This window comes from Antechinus flavipes, chromosome 4, assembly GCF_016432865.1.
Source record: "Antechinus flavipes isolate AdamAnt ecotype Samford, QLD, Australia chromosome 4, AdamAnt_v2, whole genome shotgun sequence".
Taxonomy (NCBI): domain Eukaryota; kingdom Metazoa; phylum Chordata; class Mammalia; order Dasyuromorphia; family Dasyuridae; genus Antechinus; species Antechinus flavipes.
In genome coordinates this window covers 83,462,516-83,486,696 of record NC_067401.1, presented here as the reverse complement: position 1 = coordinate 83,486,696, position 24,181 = coordinate 83,462,516, and the positions used below count along the sequence as shown (strand labels likewise).

The 24,181-nt window shown below is 35.8% G+C and overlaps 1 protein-coding gene across 1 annotated transcript in view; it reads right to left on the bottom strand.

The window, feature by feature from the left end:
* Positions 1 to 24,181, bottom strand: part of SMYD3 (SET and MYND domain containing 3) — a 1,009,300-nt gene that overhangs the window by 194,903 nt on the left and 790,216 nt on the right. The window contains exon 8 of the mRNA XM_051993450.1: positions 21,974 to 22,084. Coding sequence (XP_051849410.1) covers positions 21,974 to 22,084 — 111 coding nt within the window. The remainder of the gene's footprint in view (positions 1 to 21,973; positions 22,085 to 24,181) is intronic.

Below are 24,181 nucleotides of genomic sequence, written 5' to 3'. Positions count from 1 at the left end.
TTATGTAATAAATTATTACATAGTTGAATTATCATTCAATAAAAATCAAAATCTAGATCAGACCATTAATTCTTGGACCTAAAAGGTATTTTCAAGATAATGCAATAATCCAAGTATCTCATTTTACAGATGAGTAAATTCAGAGCCTAAGACATAAAATGACATCAACCTCCATTATAATAAGGAGAGCTTGCCATGTCTCTTCAGGCTTCACTCTTGTTTTTCCTGAACTTTCTCTACAGTGCTCAAGAAATATCTTTATTCTGGAAGATCATTCTATTTTACAGACTTCACCCACTGGAAGTATCATATTAACTATGTAATAAATTTATTACCTGCTAATTATGCGCAAGGTTAGCTCTAGTTCTTCCCAGAATTTTCATTTTAAGGAGGACAAGATCAGTCTTATCTTCACTTCTCTCCAAGTTGTACTTCTGAATGTCCTAGAATTTCTCTTCTTTGTTTTAGATACTTCTCCATCCTTAATCTCATACTACCCTTGAATTTCACAAATTAGAAGTACCTTGCAGCCTATAATCTCTATATCTTATTGGCTGATTCTTCCCAAAAACTACTTTAGGGAGGAGGCCTAGTAAACTAAGCTATTAATAAACACTCTTTGACTGAACTTGACTTGCTCAAGACCACACAATAAACTGGTGGCAAAGCCATCCCCTAAGATTAACAATAAAATAGGGAAAGAGTACATATTTAAGAAAATGACTGACAGTAGGAGTCTTTAAAAAAACAGTTCCTTAGTACATTAGAAATGATACAACTGACAAAATATTATTCACATATGAAATTACGTATATTTCATATGTGAATAATATTTTGTTAGAAACAGCTTGACCCCACTCACTGTCCCCCCAAAAATGTCCTTTTGTTTTCAGATAGATAGTAAGATATAGGATTGTTAGCTCAGAACCACTAAGGGATTTTTAATTTTAAAAATAAATGGTTTAATTTTATTTTTCCTTTAATAGCTACTGAAGTCTTGCTTTAGCAACCAGAATTTCATTCCTATCCACATCAGATTAGATCCTGCAGTTAATCTAAAATATATAGCTAGTGTGTATGCTGATAATGGGTATCCTACTGCTAAAAATGTATCAGAAATAAGTATTCATTCACTGGTACTGATGTTTCTCTTATGCTTTCTACCCATCTCTGATGTTCCAAATAGAGCCAGGGCTTTGTTAGGGAAGGGGAAACACTATGCCTTTGCTCCATGCTGGGGTTGTCTTCTAGATATAGAAGGGAAGAAGTGAATATTTTGGTAACAATTCAGTTGGATAGAAATTCAAAATTTCTCACTTAAAACATTCAAGGATCAAACTTGCTAGAGCTCTACCACTTCTGTAAAAGGGGGAGGGAAAGATTTCCCATTAGGTTCATAAGCATGTAGACGATAGTGGGCACTAATCACCACTCAATCACTGGCTTCAAAAATCACCCAGTTTAGCTCCTTGGACCTCAAATTTATGCCTTCTCATGCCATCCCTCTCCCTTCCCAATTTAGTTTAATGTACAAATGTACATTTACATGTTATTATTACAGATGGGGCAGAGGTTGTTATTACAGATGGGGCAGAGGTATTGGACATTTTGTTAGCACTTTATTTCTCAAGGGCATTTAAATTCAAGGACACTAGAGCCAAGAAGAATGTAAGATTTCAAAATAATTTACTTAGTAACACCAGACCTTATCTCTAATAAACAATGCATAGTGACATTTATAACTTGATTCAACATCCTTTAAACGTAGTCTATTACTCCTTTCAATAGCTGGAGACCAGTAAAACCAAGAGAGATACTCATTGGTTATGTCCCACAAGAACCAGGGTCAAATCATCAAGAGAAATTTTAGAAGCTTTGAAGCACTAGAGCCTCATATTGCCTCTTGGTTTTGGTATTTTGCTATATTTTATTCCTATGAGTGTATATCTCATGGATATGTTGCACAATGACAAGATGACCCTACCATATTTCATGGTTAAGAGACTTTTCCAGGGTCACACAGCTAATAAATGTCTGAGAGCAGATTTGAACATAGGAAGAGGAGTCTTCCTGATTCTGGGCCGGTGCTCTATCCACTGCGCTTTATACTAATAGCTAGTATGTTCATGGAGATTTAAGGTTTGCAGTGTACCTTATACAAGTTATCTTATTTGATCCTCACAACAAACCTGTGAAGTAGGTACTATTATTAAATTCCATTTAATTAGGATTTACTATGAAGCTGAGACAAGGATTTAATATGAGGTTGAGTCACTTGTCTAGACTCACACAAGCTAAATAAATGACTGAAGTAGAATTTGCACATAGAGTCTTTCTGAGTCCAAACCCAGCATTCTATTACACCACCTAGTTGTGTATCTATGAGGTTTTTTTTAAATAAAGTAATAGAAAGATTTTGGAATTGAATCTATAAAGGTGCTAAATTGATTCAGATTTTTTTTTGGTGCATCTTTGGAAAACTGCTTCTCTCCAAATTGGGCAAATCTTTCCTCCCTTCCCTGCTTCTCTTTCTCAGGGGTTTTGGGAAAAGCCTATCCTGCATGAAAAAATAAAAAAAGAACAAAAGGCCAGCAGATTTGGAGCACTGGTCAACTCACTCTGAAGGACACTATATTAAAGTAAAAATCCATGATGTGGTAAACAGTATATGGTATGCTTGAGTACAATAGCTACTCTGTTTCTGAACAGATTTTATAGTCCACTGTAACAAGCCTTCAGGTCTCACATTGTTTCACTGTAGCACTACCAAAAGGATTATGAGGTTATGAAGTCAGTAAGCTCTTTCACATTAATACCAGCATTGTATTTACCTGGGGCTAAATGCTTTCTTCTGATTGTTTCTAGGAGGAAGGTACAGGCAACACAATGTAATAACTTTGTCTTTGATCATTACTGGGGAGTACCATCAATTTATCCTCATGTCTCAATAAACCCAAATGTCACACACTCAAATGTAGAGCTCTTCCATCTTTTACCAGCCCTTTGCAACCTTTCTTCTTGGTGATTCTTTCTCATGAGTAAGGAAAGGGTGGGGACAAGCATTTATTAAGCTCCTACTGTTCATCAGACTCTGTGCTAGGTACATATTACAGGCATACCTCCGAGATGCTGTGGGTTTGGTTCTAGACCACTGTAATAAAGTGGATGTTGCAATAAAGTGAGTCACAAATTTTTTGGTTTCCCAATTCATATAAAAGTTATGTTTAAACCATATTGTAGTCTATTAAGTATGCAATAGCATTACATCTTAAAAAAAAACAACAATGTACTGATTTTAATTAAAAATGTATTTTACCGCTAAAAAAAAAAGTGAAACATCATCTGAGTCTTCAGTGAGTCATAATCTTTTTGCTGAGGGAGGGTCTTGCTTTTACATCAATGGCTGTTGACTGATCAGAGTGGTGGGTGGGTATTGGAAGTCATAGGGGGTGTGCTGTGGCAATTTCTTAGGGTAAAACAAATTTGCCACACTGGTTGATTCTTCCTTTCACAAAAGATTTTTCTGTAACATACAATGCTGTTTGATAGCATTTTATCTATAGAAGAACTTCTTTTAAAACTGGAATTCATCCTCTCGAAACCTGTTGCTGCTTTATCAAGTAGGTTAATGTAATATTTTTCAATATTATTGTATCTCAAGGAATAGGGAGGCCTGAGGAGAGGGAGAGTGCTGAGGGAAATAGCTGGTCAGTGGAATGACAGAATACATTTATTAATAAAGTTATCAAGTTCTTTCTCTTCTATGGGTATAGTTAGTGGTGCCCCCAAATAATTACAATAGTAGCACCAAAGATCATGGATCACAGATCACCATAGCAGATATAATAATAATGAAAACATCTGAAATAGTGTGAGAATTACCAAAATGTGACAGAGACATGATGTGAGCACATGCTGTTGGAAAAATGATACCGCCAGATTTGTTTGGCACAGAATTGCCACAAATCTTCATTAAAAAAAAAAAAACACACACACACAACCTGCAATCTCTGCAAAATGCAACAAACTGATGAGCAATAAAATAAGATATGCCTGCATCTCATTTGATCTTCACAAAAACCCTGAAAGATTAATGTCATTATGATCTTCATTTTACAGATGAGTAAACTGAGGCAGATAGTAGTTAAGTGATTTTGTCCAGAGCTACACAGATGGAGTCTGAGGCTACATTTGAACTCAAATCATTCTGACACCAGGCATAGTACTCTATCCATTGTATGATCTAGATGTGTGTCTTATCACTGTTTGAAATGGATTCTCTTTTTCCCTTTCCATCTTATATATCTTAACTTTTTTCAAAAATCCAATTCAAGCACCATTTACTGCATGAATCTGAGGTCCCTCTCAAACTTACAACCTCACCAGCTTCTAGTGCCTTACCACTCCCCAAGCTTTTTATTGTGTGTGTATTTGTTTTATTGTACTTGTATTACTATATTTTATAAGATAAATGGTTCAGTACATACAGTGCTGGACCTGAAATCAGGAAAACTCATATTCAAATTTGGCCTTAGGCATTTACTAGCTATATGACCCTGGGAAAGACACTTAGCTCTGTTTGTCTCAATTTCTTCATCTATAAAATAAGTTAGAAAAAGAAATGGCAAACTACTCCAATATTTTTGCCAAGAAAATCCCAAAATGGGGTTATGGAGAATTGGATGCAATTGAAAAACAACTTAACAAAAGTTTGTATTATACAAATAAATGTATATAAATTGATTTTGTACACATTTAGTAATGTAAATGCTTATGTATGTGTATGCTGTTTCCACTGGTAGAATACAGGCTTCTTTTTTTTTCCTCAATAGTATTTTATTTTTCCAAATGCAAATACATTCATTTTTCAACGTTCATTTTTGCAAAACTTTGTGTTCCAATTTTTTCTCCCTACCTGCCTGCATCCTCCCTCACCAAGACAGCAAGCAATCTGAGACAGGTTAAACATGTGCAATCCTTTTAAATATATTTCCATATTTGTTATGTTGTGCAAAAAAAAAATCAGATAAAAAAAAGAAAAATCATGAGAAAGAAAAAAAAACAAGCAAACAAAAAACACCATTCCCCAAAATGGTGAAAATACTATCCTTCAATTGCATTCAGTCTCCATAATCTCTCTGGATGTGGATGGCATTTTCCATCCCAAGTCTATTGGAATTAGAATGCAGGGTTTTTCAGAAATGACAATGTATAATTTTTGTCTTTGTTCTTCAGCACTTATCACGATGCCTGGTAGAAAGGAGTAACTTAATTAAAAAATGTATTGATTGATTCCTGAAGACAAGACAGCTCAGTTACAAATAAAAGCTTTAGAAATAATTCCTGCAATTTAGACACACTATTCTCACTGTTCTACAGGTCAGACCTGTTTCACTTCTACAGGCTGTCAAAATAGAAGGATGGAGAAAGATTTCTTGGCATTTGATTTGGAGGGACTTCCACTTGGCCGAGATGACTCTGGAGGACAAAGTGAGGCTTCTGGCTTTGGATAATCCTCCCTCCCTGAAAGCCAATTCACTTGCATGTTATGGTATCATCTTCCTGACACCATAATCTTTTTCAAGAACAAAGAACAAACAACAATACAGATTTAGAGATGAGCTATATGCTGAGAGTACAGCACAGTGGATAGAATGCCGGACTTTAAGTCAGACTCATCTTCTTGAGTTCAAACCTGGGCTCATATTCCTAAATTCAAATCCGGCCTGAGTTCAAATCTAATTACTTAGTAGCCATATGAACTTGTTCAATCCCTTAATCCTATGATCTGTGAAAAGTTAAGTAACTTATTCAGGGTCACACAGCCAAGGGGTAAGAGCTGGGCCAGATCTTGAACTCTATCTAGTCATCCTGATTATAAATCTGGTCCTCTTGGCACTGCACCAAGGCTCCCTTTTCCAGATAGCAAGACCTAAATAAATGAGTATTGAATGAATGAGTGACTTAAATGATCTGGATAATCGATGGTTTATGAAAATGAGCCAGGAACTTTCTCTCTCTCTCTTTCCTTCTCTCCCTCCCTCTCCCCAGTTCCTTTCCCCATCTTCCTTCCCTCCTTTCTCTCAGTCCCTCTTTTCCTTCCTCCTTTTCAGTCTTCCTTCCCTCATTTTCCTTTGAAGTTACAAGGCATTTTCCACAGAATAGTATTGTGATATAGGTAGTATAACCTTTAAAGTAATTGTATCACTAGGATTCTCATGTGACTACCACCACTTTTTCCTCAGGCAGACATCTCTATTTTAAGAGAATACTCCAATAATTTTATCAGGCCCTTTTTCTTTTTACTCTATTCATTTCTTCCTCTCCCACCCAACTATATTCACCAACTGTAATAGGTTAATTCAACAGCTCAGCTTTACTATACTATATTCTTCTGACATGGTTCTCTCCAATTCATTACGAGTCAGGACTTTCCTATGGCACTGTGCCTACTATGGGGCTTCCTGACTTGCTAGAGACTACAATTCATGGGAAAATCTCAGAGAGGATCGTAAAAATGGTAACAGTATTATAAAAAAGTATCTCTGAAGAATCTCAGAATCAGAGTTAGAAAGGAGCTCAGTGACTTCCTAATTCAATTTATGCTCACTAGAACATGCCCCCAAATGCATTTGAAGACTCTCAACAAGAGGAAATCCAGCTTTTCTCAAAGTGGTTTATTCAATTTTGGAGAACTCTAATATTAGAAAGTTTTCCTTGAGATTAAACTTAAATTTGGCTCTTTGCAGTTTCTACCCATTATTTCTGTTTTTTGTTCTTAGGGCCAAACTGAACAAATATAATCCATCCTGATGTGATAGTTCTTCAAATGTGTAAAAAGAGCAATCAGATCCTCTCTGATTTTTTTTCCTCGAGGCTAAACATGTCTAGTTCCTTCACCTGATCTTAGTGATACTGACTTAGAGTTTTTTGCTACCTTGGTTTCCCTTCACTGGATAGTCTCCATTTTTATCTATGTCCTCATTAGATGATGACACCCAAGAGTTGAACATGATATTCCAGATGAGATCCTATTCCCGGAAGTTATGACCTCCCTAATACAATTCAACACCTTTCTCATATTTGTTTCTTTGCAGGTAACACATCACATTGCTCACCAATATTTAGCTTGCACTCCTCTAAAACTCTCACATTTTGCAGAACTGCTCTTCCACCATGCCAACTACTTGCTGATTTCTTATACTTAATTTAAGAATCTACATTTATCTTTATTGAATTTCATCTTATTAGATTTAGCATAGAGCCTGTCAAGATTGTTTATATTATCAATCAGTGAATTAGCTATCCTTTTCCATTTTCTGTCAACTGTCATCTATGTTTTTATCTAAGTCACTGATAAAACTATTAAAAACACAAGATCAAACACAGTGAGTTATTCCATTAATGACCACCTGCCATAATTACATCAAACTATTAACTAACCTGCCTCTCCTCATCTCCTTTGCAAGTTAATCAGAGGAAATGACCAAGGGACACACAGCTAGTAAGTGGAGAGTGGATTTGAACTCTGGTCTTCATGATTCTAGGGAGCATTACTATAACCATTGTGTCCTAGCTTCCCCTTCAACTAATCATTCTGTGAGTCTATCTAACCAACCACTTTTGAGTATGTTTAATTGTATTATTTTTATTTTAAATTCTTACATCTTCTCTCCAAAAATACTTTATCAAAAGTTTTGCTAAAATCTAGGCAAACTAGCATTCCCCTTATCTATTAATTTAACAACCCTTCCTAAAAAGGAAGTAAGATTAGTCTGTCATGAAATGGTCTCTGACAAAGTCATGCTGGTTCTTTGTAATCACTTCTTCCTTTTCTAAATATTCACCTAGAATTTTTCCAGGAATCAAAATCAAGCTTACTGGTCTATATTCTGTAGACTATTCTTTTTCTTCATTTGGAAATCAGGACATTTAATCTTCTCCAATGTTAGGGAAAGAAACACTTTCCCTAATATGATCTTTCAATTATCACTGACAATGGCTCAAAAACCATATCCCTCAGTTCTTTCAGTACTCAAGGATACAGTTTATCTGAATCAAATTACTTGAATTCATTAAGGAGAACTAGGTGTTCTTTACCACCTCCTTGTCAAATGTTACTTTTCAGGACTTTGGTTTCTTCAGCTGAAAAATACAAATTATAATAACTGTATGACCTGCCTCATAATGCTGGTATAAAAAGCAAATGAGATAATGCATGTAAGGCACATAAACCTTAAAAGCTCCATTTAAAGGTCAGCTGCTAATATTGTTCTAAAACCCATAGATTCTCCTTCCTTAAAAGGGTTTAAAATTATACAGAGTATTGGAATGGCATAGTTGCATTCCAATTAGCATTGCTGTACACAATTTAGAGAGTGTAAATTTACTTAGGTAGAGCTAACACATTATTAGGAGGAGATAGAAAAGGATTTGATCAATTATTGGCTAAGAAGTGCTTCAGGAACATATTAGAGGAATTGGTGGAAGATAATTATTCAGGATAATTCCTAGCTCAAAAATGAAATCATTAAAGAATACAAAGCTCTTTAATGGAATTAAGATACAGCTTACTATAGAGGGTAGTCTCCTATACACATCAGTTTAGATCATTTTTACCTAGATACGCTAGTGATATGAAGGATTTAAACCCCTTCTCACTATTCTATAAAGATCCTAAGAGTCTCTTTTCCCCATATGTGTGAAGAGTTCCTAATAACTTAGAAGACCCAGGAGATAGGGTCAGATCAAATTGGCTTAGTGATTCTAAAGGAATTAGAGAAAGAAGCCTAGTAAAAATTCCAAACACATCCGCTTATCTAGTATATTGTTTTCCCCCACCTTCCTTCAGTCCCCAGAGAGCCATTTGCCCAATTGTTTACTGAATGGGAGAACTTTCAAAATGAAATGACTTGGCCTTCCTTCCTCTGAGAGCTTTATGATGGAGAAAGATAAATACCTCTCCCCAAGTAAAAGCTGGCAGTGGGCATTTGGAATTAGAAACCTTTAAGGAAATCAGATCACTGTTTTCCCATTTTTCCCCCCATAGCTTTAAGGACTATATTTCTGAACCCATGAATATTCTCATTAATTCAATAAAAATTAAATAGCAATGATTTTTTTTTGTTATGAAGCATTTCTAAGCATAGTAGTAACAATAATAACAATAGCGATACTAATTAGTATTTAAAAATATTTTTAAGGTATGCAAAATGCTTCACGTTTGATTCTCACAAGGACCCTATGTTCAATTGTTTTTTGGTCATATTTGACTCTTTGTAGCCCTATTTGAAAATTCCTTGGCAAAGATACTGGAATGGATTGCCATTTCCTTCTCCAACTCATTTTACATTTGAGGAAACCAAGGCAAGCAGGATTAAGTTACTTAACTAGGGTCACATGGCTAATAAAAGTCTGAGGCCAGACTTGAACTCAGGAAGATGAGTATTCCTGACTTTAGGTCTGTCATTCTAGCCACTGCTCCATTCAACTGCCCCAAACAACTCTCTGAGATAAATGCTATTGTGATTGCCATTTTATAAATGAGGAAACCCGAAGCTCAAGAGAGAGTAAATGATTTTTCCATTGTCACACTGCTACTGTTTGAAGCAAGACAAATTCAGGTCTTCTTAATATCAATACTCCACTGAGTCACCTAAATCAAAGCTTTTTGTGAGTTGCCAATGAATGTGGGCATTACAAAATTATAATTTATTATCAGTAAATATTTGATTTGTATATCTATTTCATATACCTATGTACCTGGGATCACATAAAAATTTCTTAGGTGAAAAGGGGCTGCAAGTAGAAAAAATTTAAGGAGCTCTGATCTAGATGTCTACCAGGAACTGAAGGTGGGAGAAGGGGGTAATGTTGCTTACTCTAGATTAGACCATTAGGTCATCATAATTTTTAGTATCATAAATCTCCTTTTACAGACTGGTAAAATCTATAGACCTTGCAGAATTATATTTTAAAAGCATAAAAAAACCATAAAATTATGAAGGAAATCAAAGGTTAGTTTTAAAAAAAAGAGAGAGATTTCACAGATCTCCAATATATATCTAAGCTAAGAGATGCCCTAGACATATGGGGGCAAACTAATTTCCAGAATTATCAGATTTTTTGTCTACCCAATCTATCCAGAATCTTAACTCCAGTCACATTTCCAGAAGCCATACCTGTAGTGATGTCTTGGTTATAAATATGGGTTTATTTTCCTTTCTATTTGCAAGACTAATAATACCCCAATATTTGACTTTCAAAGGCATTAAGTACTAGTGTGTCAGCCTTTCTGTAGAAACCTGATTAGTAAGAGCCTCACATCCACTCAAACCATAGTCCCCTTCCCCCGCCTCAGCAATTATTAGAACCCAAGATTTTTATCACAAAAAATGATAAGAAAACTGCCATAAGAAGCAGCGTGATACATCTTACTCTCCACAGTCATAGAAAAAGCTGACCAAGGTAAAAGGAAGAGAAGGGACACTTTTAGGAACTGAAAAAGTAGAATATTTCCTAAGTAAAAGCAGAAAGGCTAGTTGCCACTTCAGAAGCAGCCAAATGAGTAGAGAGTAAGAAATGAGTATATCAAAGACAGCCTGTTTACTCCAAAGAATACAATGAAAAAATCATGTCCTATGACTTAGGCAACCAGTCTCCATTTGAAGCACACTTTTCTCTTCTTCCTCTCCTCACACTGGATATCAGCTGAAGTGCATTAATCTACCATAAGCCATCTGGAGAGCAATGGCTAACATGATATGGTTATGGTAAATGTTATCTCCGGCCTTTCCCTAGTCAGGTTTGACTACTAGCTGATTAAAAGGAACATAGGCCATGTAGTCCAATAACCTAATTTTATAGATAACACCTAGAGAGGATCTGAATTATCCAACCTCACATGGACAGAATATAATATTGTTAGAATTCAAACTCAGATCTTTTAACACCAAATATCACTTTCTTTCCCATAAAACAGAAGTTTAAATGAGTTTTAGGATTATTAGAGACCATCTATTCTAGGGATTAACTTTTGGTGCACAGATGGAGTCTGTAGAAAGATTTCAGGAATTCTGCAAACTTCAAAGTAGGGAGGGAGAAGAAATTACATTTTAATTTTCACTAATTTCTAATAAATTTAGCATTCCCTTCAATTATTTAAAAAAAAAAAACTCAAAACATTAGAGGTCCATAGGTTTTGCCACATTGCCAAAGAGATCCATGATACATAAAAGATTGAAAATCTTATGCTAATCCCATTCTCTTATTTTATGTGTAAGGCAGCTGAAGAAGAGGGTTGAAATCACTTGTTTATAGTCACATAGCTTCTTCCTATCTTACCAAAGGGGATGGGGAACATAGAAGTGAAAACAAGGCAAGAAATAGAGGTCAATATCAAGGTAGAACGAATTGAGCTTTATATGTTGTAAATGAGCTAAAATTAGAGAAGTGTCAGAGACAAAAAAGACAAAAAAAGGAAAAGTAAGGCTAAGGTAGACAACAAGCAAAATTTGAGGCAGAATTAAGGGTCAACAAACCTGGATTCTGGACAGGAAACATGCAAGGAAAATTCTTAGCTCTCGAATTTTTTCAGTCCCTGGGAGTAGAGAATAATACCTGTGGCCTTTTGGGCCAAAGTATGTGGGTCTCCTCCCATTTTTTTGCCCACCCTCCAAATAAGACACAGCTATGGAGGATTCCATCTGCTCACTTTTGGCTGCAGTCTGAGTGCGAGAAACAGCCAGGGGCTTTGAACTCCAGGTTGTGAAGTTTGCCCTTCATCACTTAGCAGAGGTGTCATTAAAAATGTCAGAGCAGAGAAGAAACAATCAAAAAAAAATTCGCAGAAGATTCATCTCGTAGTGATATGCAGGATGGATTTGCAGTGGGCTGTTTCTATTGTCCAAGAGCCCAATTACAAATCAATTGCAATAATGCAATAAAGTGATAATAACCTAAGTGAAGTTTGTGCAAGTGGGAATAAAAAGGAGGAGGAGAATTCATAGACATTATGAAGGGAAAAAAATGACAGAAAAAGAATATACAGATCCTTTTCTCAAAACCTAGTGCACAATGAAGTAAGCAAAATATATATATATATATATATATATATAATATATATATATATAATATATATATATATATATTATATATATATATATATATATTTATTTCCTGGAACTTATGGAATTTTTCATCCATAATGAACCTACATCATGTCTGTTAATCTCAACCATACAATTTCCCTGGCTAATAAGCATCTAACCATAGTACACAGGTTGTGTCAATGAATACCTTCCAAAGCCTTCTTTCTTTTTGGCTGTAGAGAAAAGACTGCCTTTGCTTATTAATGTCAACTACATAGATGCACAAACAGCTAATGATCACACCTCAGGCCCCAGGATCCTGAATCCTGAAACCTTACACCAGGTGCAAACAGTGTTTCCAGCAGATGGAGTCACTTAATAAATATTTCTTGTTGATGAAATCAAGGAAAATGGATTTTTCAGGTACAAGAAAAGTTTTAGACACAGAAACTTAAGGGAAAATATCATTAGTTAGGACTCCACTAAACAGAGGAAGTATTGCTGGATTTAGAGTTAGAAGACTTGACTACCTATGTAAGTGTCCTGAAGTTACTAAATTTTTATGGGCCTCAGTTTCCCTAAAATTATGGGGAGGGAATGATTTATAAGGTCCCTTTTGCCTTTTGTTCCTACAAACATTTACTGATAATAAATCATAAAGAATTATTTTAAAACAATTTTTTGGTATACATATAACTTTACCATTTATTAAAGGCAAAAAAAAATTGCACACTAATGAGATGGATGTGCTTGTTTAATTGTACATAAAGAATTAAATCTTGTCCCAATATTTGAAATTTTTTGCCCTATTTTTGTGATCTCCATATTCAGCTAATTGACCCCATGTGGGGTTGTGACCCATGGTTTAAGAAGCTTTCGTTTATAGACTTAAAAGAAAGAAACTTCTCAAAAAAAAAAGACTTGGAGATGAAAAAAATGCATTTTTCTCTCTTCATCTCATAGGTCGGGTAGCAAGTTTATGCATTTTGCATCTGAAGAGCCCTGAAACTTAGTTAACCATGAGAATGATCTTGTATAATTTATTGATCCTATTTACAATTAAATGGTTTTGTCTCACAACTGCTTAAGTCAGGGTATTCTGTCTCTGAAGTTGGTTTAGAATTCAGCTGGTCTACAAAGGGTTAAGTTTAGAAATCACTTCTCCAGCTAATCATTGATCTATTCTTGCATTAAGGAATTAGCTAACCTTGGATATATAGGTGAACATTGTGGTAGTATCATCACACTACTAAGCTATCCTTCAAAGATGTCTGATTTGCATTCTGGAGAGCAATGCGGAACTATGCTCAAAAAGTTATCAAACTGTGCATACCCTTTGAACCAGCCTTGTTACTACTGGGCTTATATCCTAAAGAGATCTTAAAGGAGGGAAAGGGACCCACAGATGCAAAATTGTTTGTGGCAGCCCTTTTTGTAGTGGCAAGAAACTGGAAACTGAATGGATGCCAATCAATTGGAGAATGGCTGAATAAGTATATAAGTATATGAATGTTATGGAATATTATTGTTCTGTAAGAAACAATCAGCAGGATGATTTCAGAGAGACCTGGAGAGACTTACATGCACCAATGCTAAGTGAAATGAGCATAACCAGGAGATCATTATACACGGCAACAAGACTATACGATGATCAATTCTGATGGACCTGCCTCTCTTCAACAATGAGATGATTCAAACCAATTCTAATTGTTCAGTGATGAAGAGAGCCATCTCCACCCAGAGAGAGAAAACTATGGGAGCTGAGTGTTATTCACAACATAGCATTTTCACTCTTTCTGTTGTTGCTTGCTTGCATTTTATTCTGCTGCTTCTTTTTTTTTTAAATTGGCTTGATTTGATTTTTCTTATGCAGCATGTATAATTGTATAAATACGTATGCATATATTGGATTTAATATATATTTTTACCATGTTTAACATATATTAGACTACTTGCCATCTAGGGGAGGGCATGGGGAAAGGGAGGGAAAATTGAAACACAAGGTTTTTCAAGGGCTAATATTAAAAAAATGTCCACGCATATGTTTTGAAAAATAAAAAAGCTTTAATAAAAACTTTTAAAAGATGTCTGGTTTGCTGTCCAAAACGTCCGGGTCACTATCCTGAGTTAAATTCAAACAACGAGCACTTCTTAGTCTCAGTAGGGAAAAAAGGGAACACTGCTAGACCCTTATTACCAAACTTCCAATCAATCCTATTGTTCCCTGCCCTTCAGCTCTGTAACCAATCATGTTGCCTTCCACCCCATATCACCTATCCTGTTTTGTTCTTTGTTCTGTACTCCACAAAACCTAAAAAAGAGAGTTACCTTTTTGCTCAGTTTCTGGCATAAAGGGAAGCAAGCCATTTACCTGTTTATTGATCATACATATCACAGTTAATAAATGTTATCTTGATTTAAGAAATGTGCCTTGGTTTATCTTTTTGTAAAATTTCAATCATGATAACTATAAAATCCCAATCATACATTTAGAGCTCAAGACTATAAAATTACTATTTCAAGCCCTGATTTGTAGTTTACCAATTTCTGAAGTATAAATGCTCTCACCTAAAATTTAACCATCAGGTAGAGAGCAGATAGGAACTGGCTCATTCTCAAGACAAAACACCCCTATCACATCTTCTCAAGATAAAACATCCCTATTTCCTTTAAATAAGCTTTGTAAAGTTTAATGGCCATGCAAAGAAGCAATGCAGCAGAAAGGTCACATGTTTGAACCTCTGTTGTATATTATTATGCACAGAGGAAAGTATCCAGTATCATAGGAATATAAATTGAGAGCTGGTTGTTAAAATGCTCTAGTTTAGTTCCCAGAATTTATGGAAGAGGAAATTCAGAAATTAAATGCCTTTCCCAACCTGTAGCTAATAAGAAGTCTGGATTGGAACTCAAGTCCTCTACCTCTAAATTCCATATTCTTTCTCTTAAGATTGTGTTGACTTATCTGGATGCCATGTCACATGGCTGCTCATGCCATGTTTGTGTTCCACTAAAACTCATAAATCTTTTTTCACAAGAAATTCTTTCTAGTTAAATTTCTTCAATACTTGTCAATCAATCAATATGCGTTTATTGAGCACGTGCTACTATGGGCCAGTCACTGCACAAAGCACGGGGGATACAAAGAAAGGTAAGCTTGCTCCTGCCTTGAAGAAGCTCACAGTCTAATGGATTTCAAGAATACATAACAACAATTCCATAGATTCAAGGAGAAGAAGATAAAAAGTATTCGTTATTAGGTTTGATCTCATTTGAGTTAATCTGTCATTCTAGCCTGTTGTGCTATTTGGGGTATCTGTTGCCCACCATATTGCCAATCCCCAGTATTATGTTGGGACTGGCCAGTACCAGTTCTTGAGAGCTGGTTGTTAAATTTTCTGTGTGAGCCTTTACACTTCAGAAATCAGCAAATGCTACAAATCAGAATTTGATTTATTGTTTTATTGATGATCTAGACTTAAGAAACTCTAGAGGTAGACAAATGGCACAGTAGCTTAGATAGAATGCTAGATCTAGAGTGAGGAGGAGCTAAATTCAAATCAAAAACAAAAAGATTAGCTTTTTAACCTTGGGCAAGTGACTCACCTTCTCAGTGCCTCAGTTTCTTCATTTATGAAATGACTTACCTCCCAGGCTTATTGTGAGCATCAAATGAGATAATTTTTTATAAAGTATTTAGGACAATAAGTGGGATATAGGCATTATATAAATTTTGATTATTACTATTGTTATTATTCAGAAAATTATGGGTATGTGTGAATAATTATTAAACTTTATTAATAAGAAAATACTAAAGTTAAAACTATTAATGAAAACATTAAATGTTAATAATGAAGATTTAAGTATGATGCAAGTGCATTATCATCGCTCCTCCCCACCCCCTGCTAGAACAGGTGTTTAAATATTTACCACCACATCCCTATCTATCCTCTCTTAGCTCCCTGTCACCTGCAATTTGATAATCATGTTATATATTCTTTCATCAAAGTCACTGAAAATCACATTTTAACAGCACAGAGCTATAGACAGATCTATGAATCATTCCCATAAAGACTGTTTTCTACTAGGTGAGAAAATAGCTACATGGACCATTTGTTGCCATGATCTTCTTAATCATCTTTCCTGGTGATGTCTCTTCTCTTAAAAAAAATCTTCCTCTCTTTGAGACATCCTGAAAAACATCCTTGATTTCAAAATGATATTGCCTATGGCACAAATTTCTTTGGTCTATTTTATGCCAGCTTTTTGGCCCAAATTAGCTGCATGAATTTGAGCAAATCAATTTATACGACTTTCAATTTCTCATATATAATGGGAGGATGATGATATCTGAACTATCCAAGTCAAAAGTTTGTGGCAAGGGAAGTACCATCTTCCTTATTTATAACAAAAGCTGTCATTAAGGTCCACTGTGACCTTTTTGCTATATCCCAAAGCCTCTCCTCTGTACCATATTATTCCAACTTTTAGCTCAAGAAAATAAATAATTTCACATTCCTAATTAAAGGTAAAAAAATAAGCCAGCCCTACAGTAATATAATCCCAACCATTCCTTCCTTCATTCAAGAACCTGTTGAATATTTTCTGCATCTGCAGTCCCTCAATAGGTGATAAATCTATGAAGGTCCCATGTGCTGAGTTCCATAAAACTGCCAAGAGCTATTTGCTAGAATAGAAACTGCACAAGCGTCCCCAGAGAAGCTCAACAATTTCTGGCACATATGTTAATATGCAAAAACCAGCACTGGATAGGGAAAACAGTGTAGTTATGGGAGGTTCCACTTTTTTCCTTTGTCTTTCATATGTTCAATTCACCTCTTCCAAATACGCTCTGGACAAACTATCACCTTCACTGACCTGCCAAGAATGTCACTTAAAATTAAGTCAGGTTCCTGGGTCAGGACAACATCCATTAATCTGTTCAGTGAAATAAACACTCATCTCTCTTCTTGTTGGCATCAGAAATCATGAAAGGCTTTGACTTCAGCCACAATTTTTTTTTGTTGATGTTGTTCCCCATATATGACCTTCCATTTATCATCTCCAGGCTTTTGTACAAGTCTCCCCCATGCCTGAACATCCTTCTTCCTCAACTCAGTCTCAAAAACTTCCTCCTTTCTTTCAAGGGTTTAGGTCCATCTCTTTGGTTAGTATCCCCACCACTTCTGAAATTTCTATGAATTTCATAGGATCCACAGCAGGAGGACTGGAAGTAATCTTAGCTCAAGATCAACTGTGTCCTTGCATTATTGGACCATATATTTGAAACCAGAGCAAATCTTAGAAATTATTGATTCTATTAAGTCATACCCTTACATCACAAATTTAGTGACAGAATCAGGATTTGAACCTTAATCCTCTGACTCCAAAGCTAGATCTCTTTTTGCTGTATGACATTTTATATTTATTTATTCTTATATAAGTTGTTTTTTCACCATCATCATCCTCATCAGTAGTATTTGGCACTTTATATATGTTATCTCATTTGTTCCTCACAACATGAGGTAGGTGCTATTATAATCTCCATTTTTCCAAGAAGGAACCTGAGGCTGAGCAAGGTTAAGGGACTGATCAAGGGTCACACAATTAGTAAGAAGCTGAGGCTAAATTTAAACACAAGTATTCTTGGCTCCAGGTACAACACTGCCATAACTAGCTGCCTAATACAACATAAGTTCTATGAGGGCTGTGACTCTTATTTTTGACTTTGTATTCCCAGAACAGTGCCTTAAACACAGAAGTAAATATGTTTGTTGAATGAATGAATATATTATCTATTTATCTTTCCATGGTATGGAGTCCAAAGGCTTTGCAGTTTATTCCTTTACTTTCAGAATGAGAAAAGAAACTGGGTATTTGCTTATAAGCTAAACAAAGTATGACACAAAAATCACATTTCAGAACACACTAAATTTGAGAGGAAAAAAAAAGGCAAAGCATCAAATTCTGCTCTGCTCACCAGCTTTCTGTCATTAATAGAGACTAATTTGGGGGCTAATTAGGGGTTAGATGAGGTAGGAAAGGGAGGAGGATGCTTAAGAACATTTCCCCAAAACTAATGCTGACCAGTCATCCTTGGAATTTGCAATTTGATGAATAAAAACAAATGAAAAATTTCAAAGTAGATTTTGATGGCCATAGTGTGTTTGCATTAATAAAGAAAACTGTATGGTATATTAGAAATGGCACTTGGCTTGGCAACAGAATTGGGTTTAATTCTGGCTCTGCTACTTATTTCCACAATACCCTATTTAACCCTTATGAGCCTCAGTTTCCTCATATGTAAAATGAAGTAGGTCTAGATAATCTTTAAGGTTCCTTAAACTTCTAAATCCTATGAGTCTTACTATAAGCAAGAAAGTGTATATCTGCCAACAATCTTATTATCATTATCGTTATATTTAATGATAATAAAATATTGACATTTTGAATTTTATTTAGCATTTTACATTTCTCTAAATACATTCATATTTATAAGTACCTTTGATCCTCACAAAAACACTGTAACATGGAGAAGACAAAATTTTTTCTCTCTACTTTATGGATGAGGGGAAAAAAGTACCAAAAGTAATATAATTTGCCCACAGTGCTAGTAATCAGAGTTCAGAATTGGCACTGTAACCCAGATCTCCTGATCATTAGTGCGATGGCCTTTGTCAACAAGGGCCGCGTGAAATCATGTAAGAAAAATGACTAATTGTTCACTGCTTTGACTCTCATATCTCATTACTGGATACCCCTCCCTCCCTACACAAAGAGGTCAAAGGCAGAAAGGCCCCATTTATACCACAATATTCAGAGTAGTACTTATAACCACAAAAAATTAGAAACGAAGTGGTATCTGTCAATTGAGGAAAAGCTGAATAAACTAAATTAAATAAACTAAACTAAATAAACAGGAACATCATGGAATGATCCAGAGGAACTTGAGATGATTATATGACCTAATGTAGAGTGAAACACGCAGACAGGAAAAGGACATACATAATGATTATAGTAATGTAGATTTAAAAAATCTCAGAATGAAGCTGAATGGTGAATAATTGTTATAACATTCCTGGACTCCTAAGAGAGATGAGGAAGCCACTTCCTCCTTTTAGAAGAGAGAATGAAGGGGTGATACAATGTCAATGAATAACAGCATGCTACATACAGGCTTAGAACAGTTCTCGGCATATATGAAGTGCTTAATTAATAAATGCTAGTGAATGCTATCAGATTCAGGTGATTTTGCTTAACCTTTTATTTATTTATTTATAGGTACAAGAGAAGGTTCATAGGAAGGGGAAAAGAGAGAAGGTTTACTCAGAAATGACAATGATATAAAAACAAAACTCCAAAGTAAAACAATTCTTAAAATGATTATTTCAACCCCATAAATCAACTAGATTATCAATTTATTAATAATAAGACACAGTTGTTGGGCAGCATCAGTTGTCTGAATCTCCATGACCCATCTAAATTTTTCTTGGCAAAGACACTGGAGTGATTTGCATTTCCTTCTCCAGCACATTTTACAGATAAAGAAACTGAGGCAAACAGAGTTAAATGAACCAGATTCACACAGATAGTAAGTGTCTGAGGTCAAATTTGAATTCCTAACTCTGGGGGTAGTAATCTATCCATTGCACCATCTTGCTGCCCAACTGACATAGACCTTGAAGAAATTATAGATCAATGAACCTCCTCATTTAAAGATAAAAAGCTGAGACTCAGAAAATATAATGGAGACAACAGTGGGGGGCCAGCATTCAAATAATAGGTCTCCAACTCCAAACATGGGGATCCTTCTACTGTTCCAAGACAGAACATAGTCCAGTTCTGATAAGCGACCCAGTCTCAGAAAAACACTCAGTACAAATATATATCCCACCCACCCATCAGTTCCTCAGATGAGATGACAGTCATGAGCACACCTTTGGAAGTTAAAAGTATTCCCACTAGTAAAGTGTTATCTTTATTAAAAGCACTGCCAGATGTTCCTGCCTGTACGGCTCTCCCCAGGAGCAAAAGGTAGAAATGAAAAGGGGACAGTAAATTGAATGGACAAGACAGCTGCTGACCGCAACTGACCCCTCGGCATGAAGCCACTGAGAATGAAAGCTGGCTCCACTGTTTGAAGAGTATTTTCTTTTCAATCTCATTTTGATGCAAGGCAGACATAATCCACATAATGTAATGTCCCCCGAATTGCTTTCAATGCATTCAAACTGAAGTTCTCTTAGTGGGGTCTAAACAGTTTCTTCCCTCCGTGGCCAAGGCAGGGTGCGCAGAGGCCAAGAAGGAATAATGAAGTGGTGACATTCGCAATGACTCTCTATGGTTAGGTTTGCAGACTGAGCAATGCCATTGCTATTTTCTTAGTCACAGGCACGGCTTGCGGGAGGCTGCTCCCAGAAGGCTTGGTTTGTGTGAAAGTGAAACTGAGATAAGCATAAATTGAGAAGAAAGGGAAGGGATGGAGACAGAGAGGGGAGGGGAAAAGAGAGAAGGAAGAGAAAGAAGGGAGAGGGAGACGGACAGAAAGAAAGGAGAGAGGTGGGGAGGAAGGAAGGGAGAAGGGAAAGAGAGAGGGAGAATAAAGAGAAGGGGAAGAGAGAGACAGAAAGGGGGGGGAAAGAGAGGTGGAGGGAGAAAGGAAGGGAATGAGAGAGAGAAAAAGAGAGAGAAAGTAAGAGAGAGAGAGAGAGAGAGAGAGAGAGAGAGAGAGAGAGAGAGAGAGAGAGAGAGAGAGAGAGAGAGAAGGGAGGAGAGAGAGAGAGAGAATGGGGAGAGAGACAGAGACAGACAGAGAGAAAGACATTCAGCAAGACAAAGAGACAGACAGACATCAAGACAGAGACAAAGAGAGGCGATCTTTTCCTCAAACTCTTCCTGGCTGAGCAGTTTCATGGAAACCAGAAACTTCCACAACTGATGTCTCAACGATTTGCTATCTCTTCCAAAGGAAAACAATTTAAAGCAGGCAAGGTTCGGGTATATAAACTAGATTCCTCATGAGGAAATCCACTGACCAACCACCCAACCAACTAATCAATATTTAGAGAGAACAATTTTTTTGTTGCTGTTGTTTAGAATGCTGAGGAAAAAGAAGGAAGGAAGAAAGGAAGAAAGAAAACACTTTCTCTTTCTCAAAGTAACATCATCATCTGTAGACCTGATATGTATTATTCATGATTGTCATTAAAATCCAAATATATAATGAGGGTTTGCATTATGTAGTAGCTCTGGGCTTCAAATCTTGGCTCTGGTGCTTAAAAAAAACTCATAATGTCTGACTCCCCATTTCTCCATCCTTAAAATGGGAATAATAATTTCTGTTACCTATCTTATTGGCACATTTCAAGGAAATTGATTTTTAAAATTTAAAGCATTATGTCATTGCAGTTTATGTTAATTATTATGTACAAGCACTGTTCTAGGCAGAAAGGATGACACAGTTCTTTCTTGGTGGAAGATGATACGAATTTAAGAAAAGGAACTTAGAAGAAAGGAAGAAAACTGCTTCTCTTTATTCGTGTCTGGCTTACTCATCAGAGTGATTTCTTTCTAGACTCTTATAGTACAAAGCTTTTACCCACTAACTAAACTGACATCTATATAGTGCCTTTGTTACAAAGCACTTGACATATGTGATATCATTTAAGCCTTACAATAAACCCTTTGGATAAGCATGACAGACATTATCACCCCCATTTTACAGATGAGGAAACTAGAGTTCTACAAGGTTACGTCTCACCCGTGGTCACACAGATAGTAATTGTCAGAGAAAGGGAGAAGAGTTTCCAAACTCCAAGCCTTGAATCCTGTCCCAAAGGGGAAGTGCCCAGGAAAGTGTTCCCTCACTGCCCAGCACAACATACCTTGGACTGGGTTTTGCATAGGGGACAGTCGCAATCAAAGCAGTACTGTTCTTTCAGCTGCTTCTGCCTCTCTGCAGTGGGCATCAGTACATCAAGGTAGCAGATGGTAAGCTGTGGGAAAGCAAAAGGGAAAAAGAAAAGAGATCGTAAGGCTGGGTGATTTTGTCCCACATCTGCTAAGTAACATGTTCCTTATTTTATTATTATTATTATATTATTATTATTTTAGTAAATCATAAATCAAAAACACCTGACCCATCCCTGAACTGAGTGGAAAGGGGTTATCTGGTGACCTTTGAAAAGACAAAGTGGAAGGGATGATCCATTTATTATGTTCTGGCTAGTTATCTTCCTAATGAGGCTCCTAGCTTTCAGGCTCTACCCCTTCCGGACCATCCTCTACCCAGATGCCCCAGTGATCTTCCTAAAGTAAAGGCCAGACCATTTGACTCTCTAAACCAAGAAATTTCAGTAGCACCTTATTGTCTCTTGGATAAAATAAAAACTCTCTAACTTGGCACTTTAAAAAGCCTACTTTTCCAAGCTTTTTTCATGTTAATCCACTTCATGCATTCGATGTCTAGTCAAATTAGTCGACTTGCTATTCCCAGAATTTTACACTGGCTGCACATGTATATGTGCAAGCATGTTTATGTGTGTGTATAGCAAATGTACCTATATGGTCACATGTGCAGGCAAATGTACATGTATGTACATTCAACAAAAGATGATGATGATGATGATGATGATGATGATGATTTAGGAAGTCTTATTACTTTATCAGAACTAGATTTCTTAAAAATATTCATGTTTACTTGTTTTTTGATTTATGATTTACTAAAATAATAAGCTCACAGATTTACACCCAGAAGAAATTTAAGGAGCCATCTTGTCCAGAAGTGTCAAAATATATACAAACATACATGTATACACTGTACACATTTCTGTTCTTAGAATATTACTATTACCAATTACTAGCATTTTCTCTGGCTGTTCCCTATGTTTGGAACTTTCTCCTGCCTCATTTCTGATTAATGATCTCTCTGACTTCTTTTAAGTCTCAACTAAAATTCTACCATGTGCAGGAAATTTTCCCTAACTCCTCTTAATTCCAGTGCCTTCCTTCTGTTTTATCTCCTATTTATCCTGTAAAAAGCTTGTTTTGTATATATTTGTTTACACATTGTCTCTTATACTAGATTATCAGCTTCTTATAGCAATTCCTTTTGAGGGGCAAGAATTTTAAATTGCATGGATGCCCAAATGTTGGGGAATGGCTGAATAAGTTATGGTATATGAATATAATAGAATATTATTATTCTATAAGAAATGATGAACAAACTGATTTTAGAAAAACCTGGAAAGACTTACATGGACTTATGCTAAGTCTAATGAGTAGAACCAAGAGAACATTGTATATAGTAACAATAAGATTATGTGATGATCAACTCTGATGGATAAGGTTCTTTTCAACAGGGAGGTGATTCAGGCTAATTCCAATAGACTTCGGATGGAATATGCCATTCACAGACAGAGAGAGTACTATGGAGACTGAATGTGGATTGAACCATAGTATTTTCACCTTTTTAAAAATTGTAGTTTGTTTTTCTTGTTTTTTTTTTTCTTTCTTGTGGTTTTTTCCCCTTTTGAGCTGATTTTTTTTTGCACAATATAACAAATATGGAAATATATTTGAAAGAATTACACATATTTAACCTATCTTAGATTGCTTGTTAATTTGGGTAGAAGGGAAAGGAAGGAAAGAAAAAAATATGGAATTCAATGTTTTACAAAAATGAATGTTGAAAACTATCTTTATATGTATTTGGAAAAATAAAATATTACTGAAGGAAAAAATAGATTGTAAGCTTCTTAAGGGCAGGAACTATCTTTTACCTCTTTTCGTATCTCTAGAATGTAGCACAGTGATTGGATATAGTAGTTGCTTAATAAATACTTGTGAATTAATTAATTAATTGATTGATTCTCACTCTACCTATTAAAATCCATGGCTTCCATTAAGGTTTAGTTCATATGCTGCCTCCTATGGAAGAGGCTCTTAATCAGAGTCTCCAGAGTTTCAACAGTGACAAATTTGGATGAGAAAATTATATGTTTATTTTAACTAACTTGTATCTGGAATTAAACATTTCCTTCAATGACTGAAGAACATGACTGTGGAAAAGGATCTATATATTTTCATCAAAT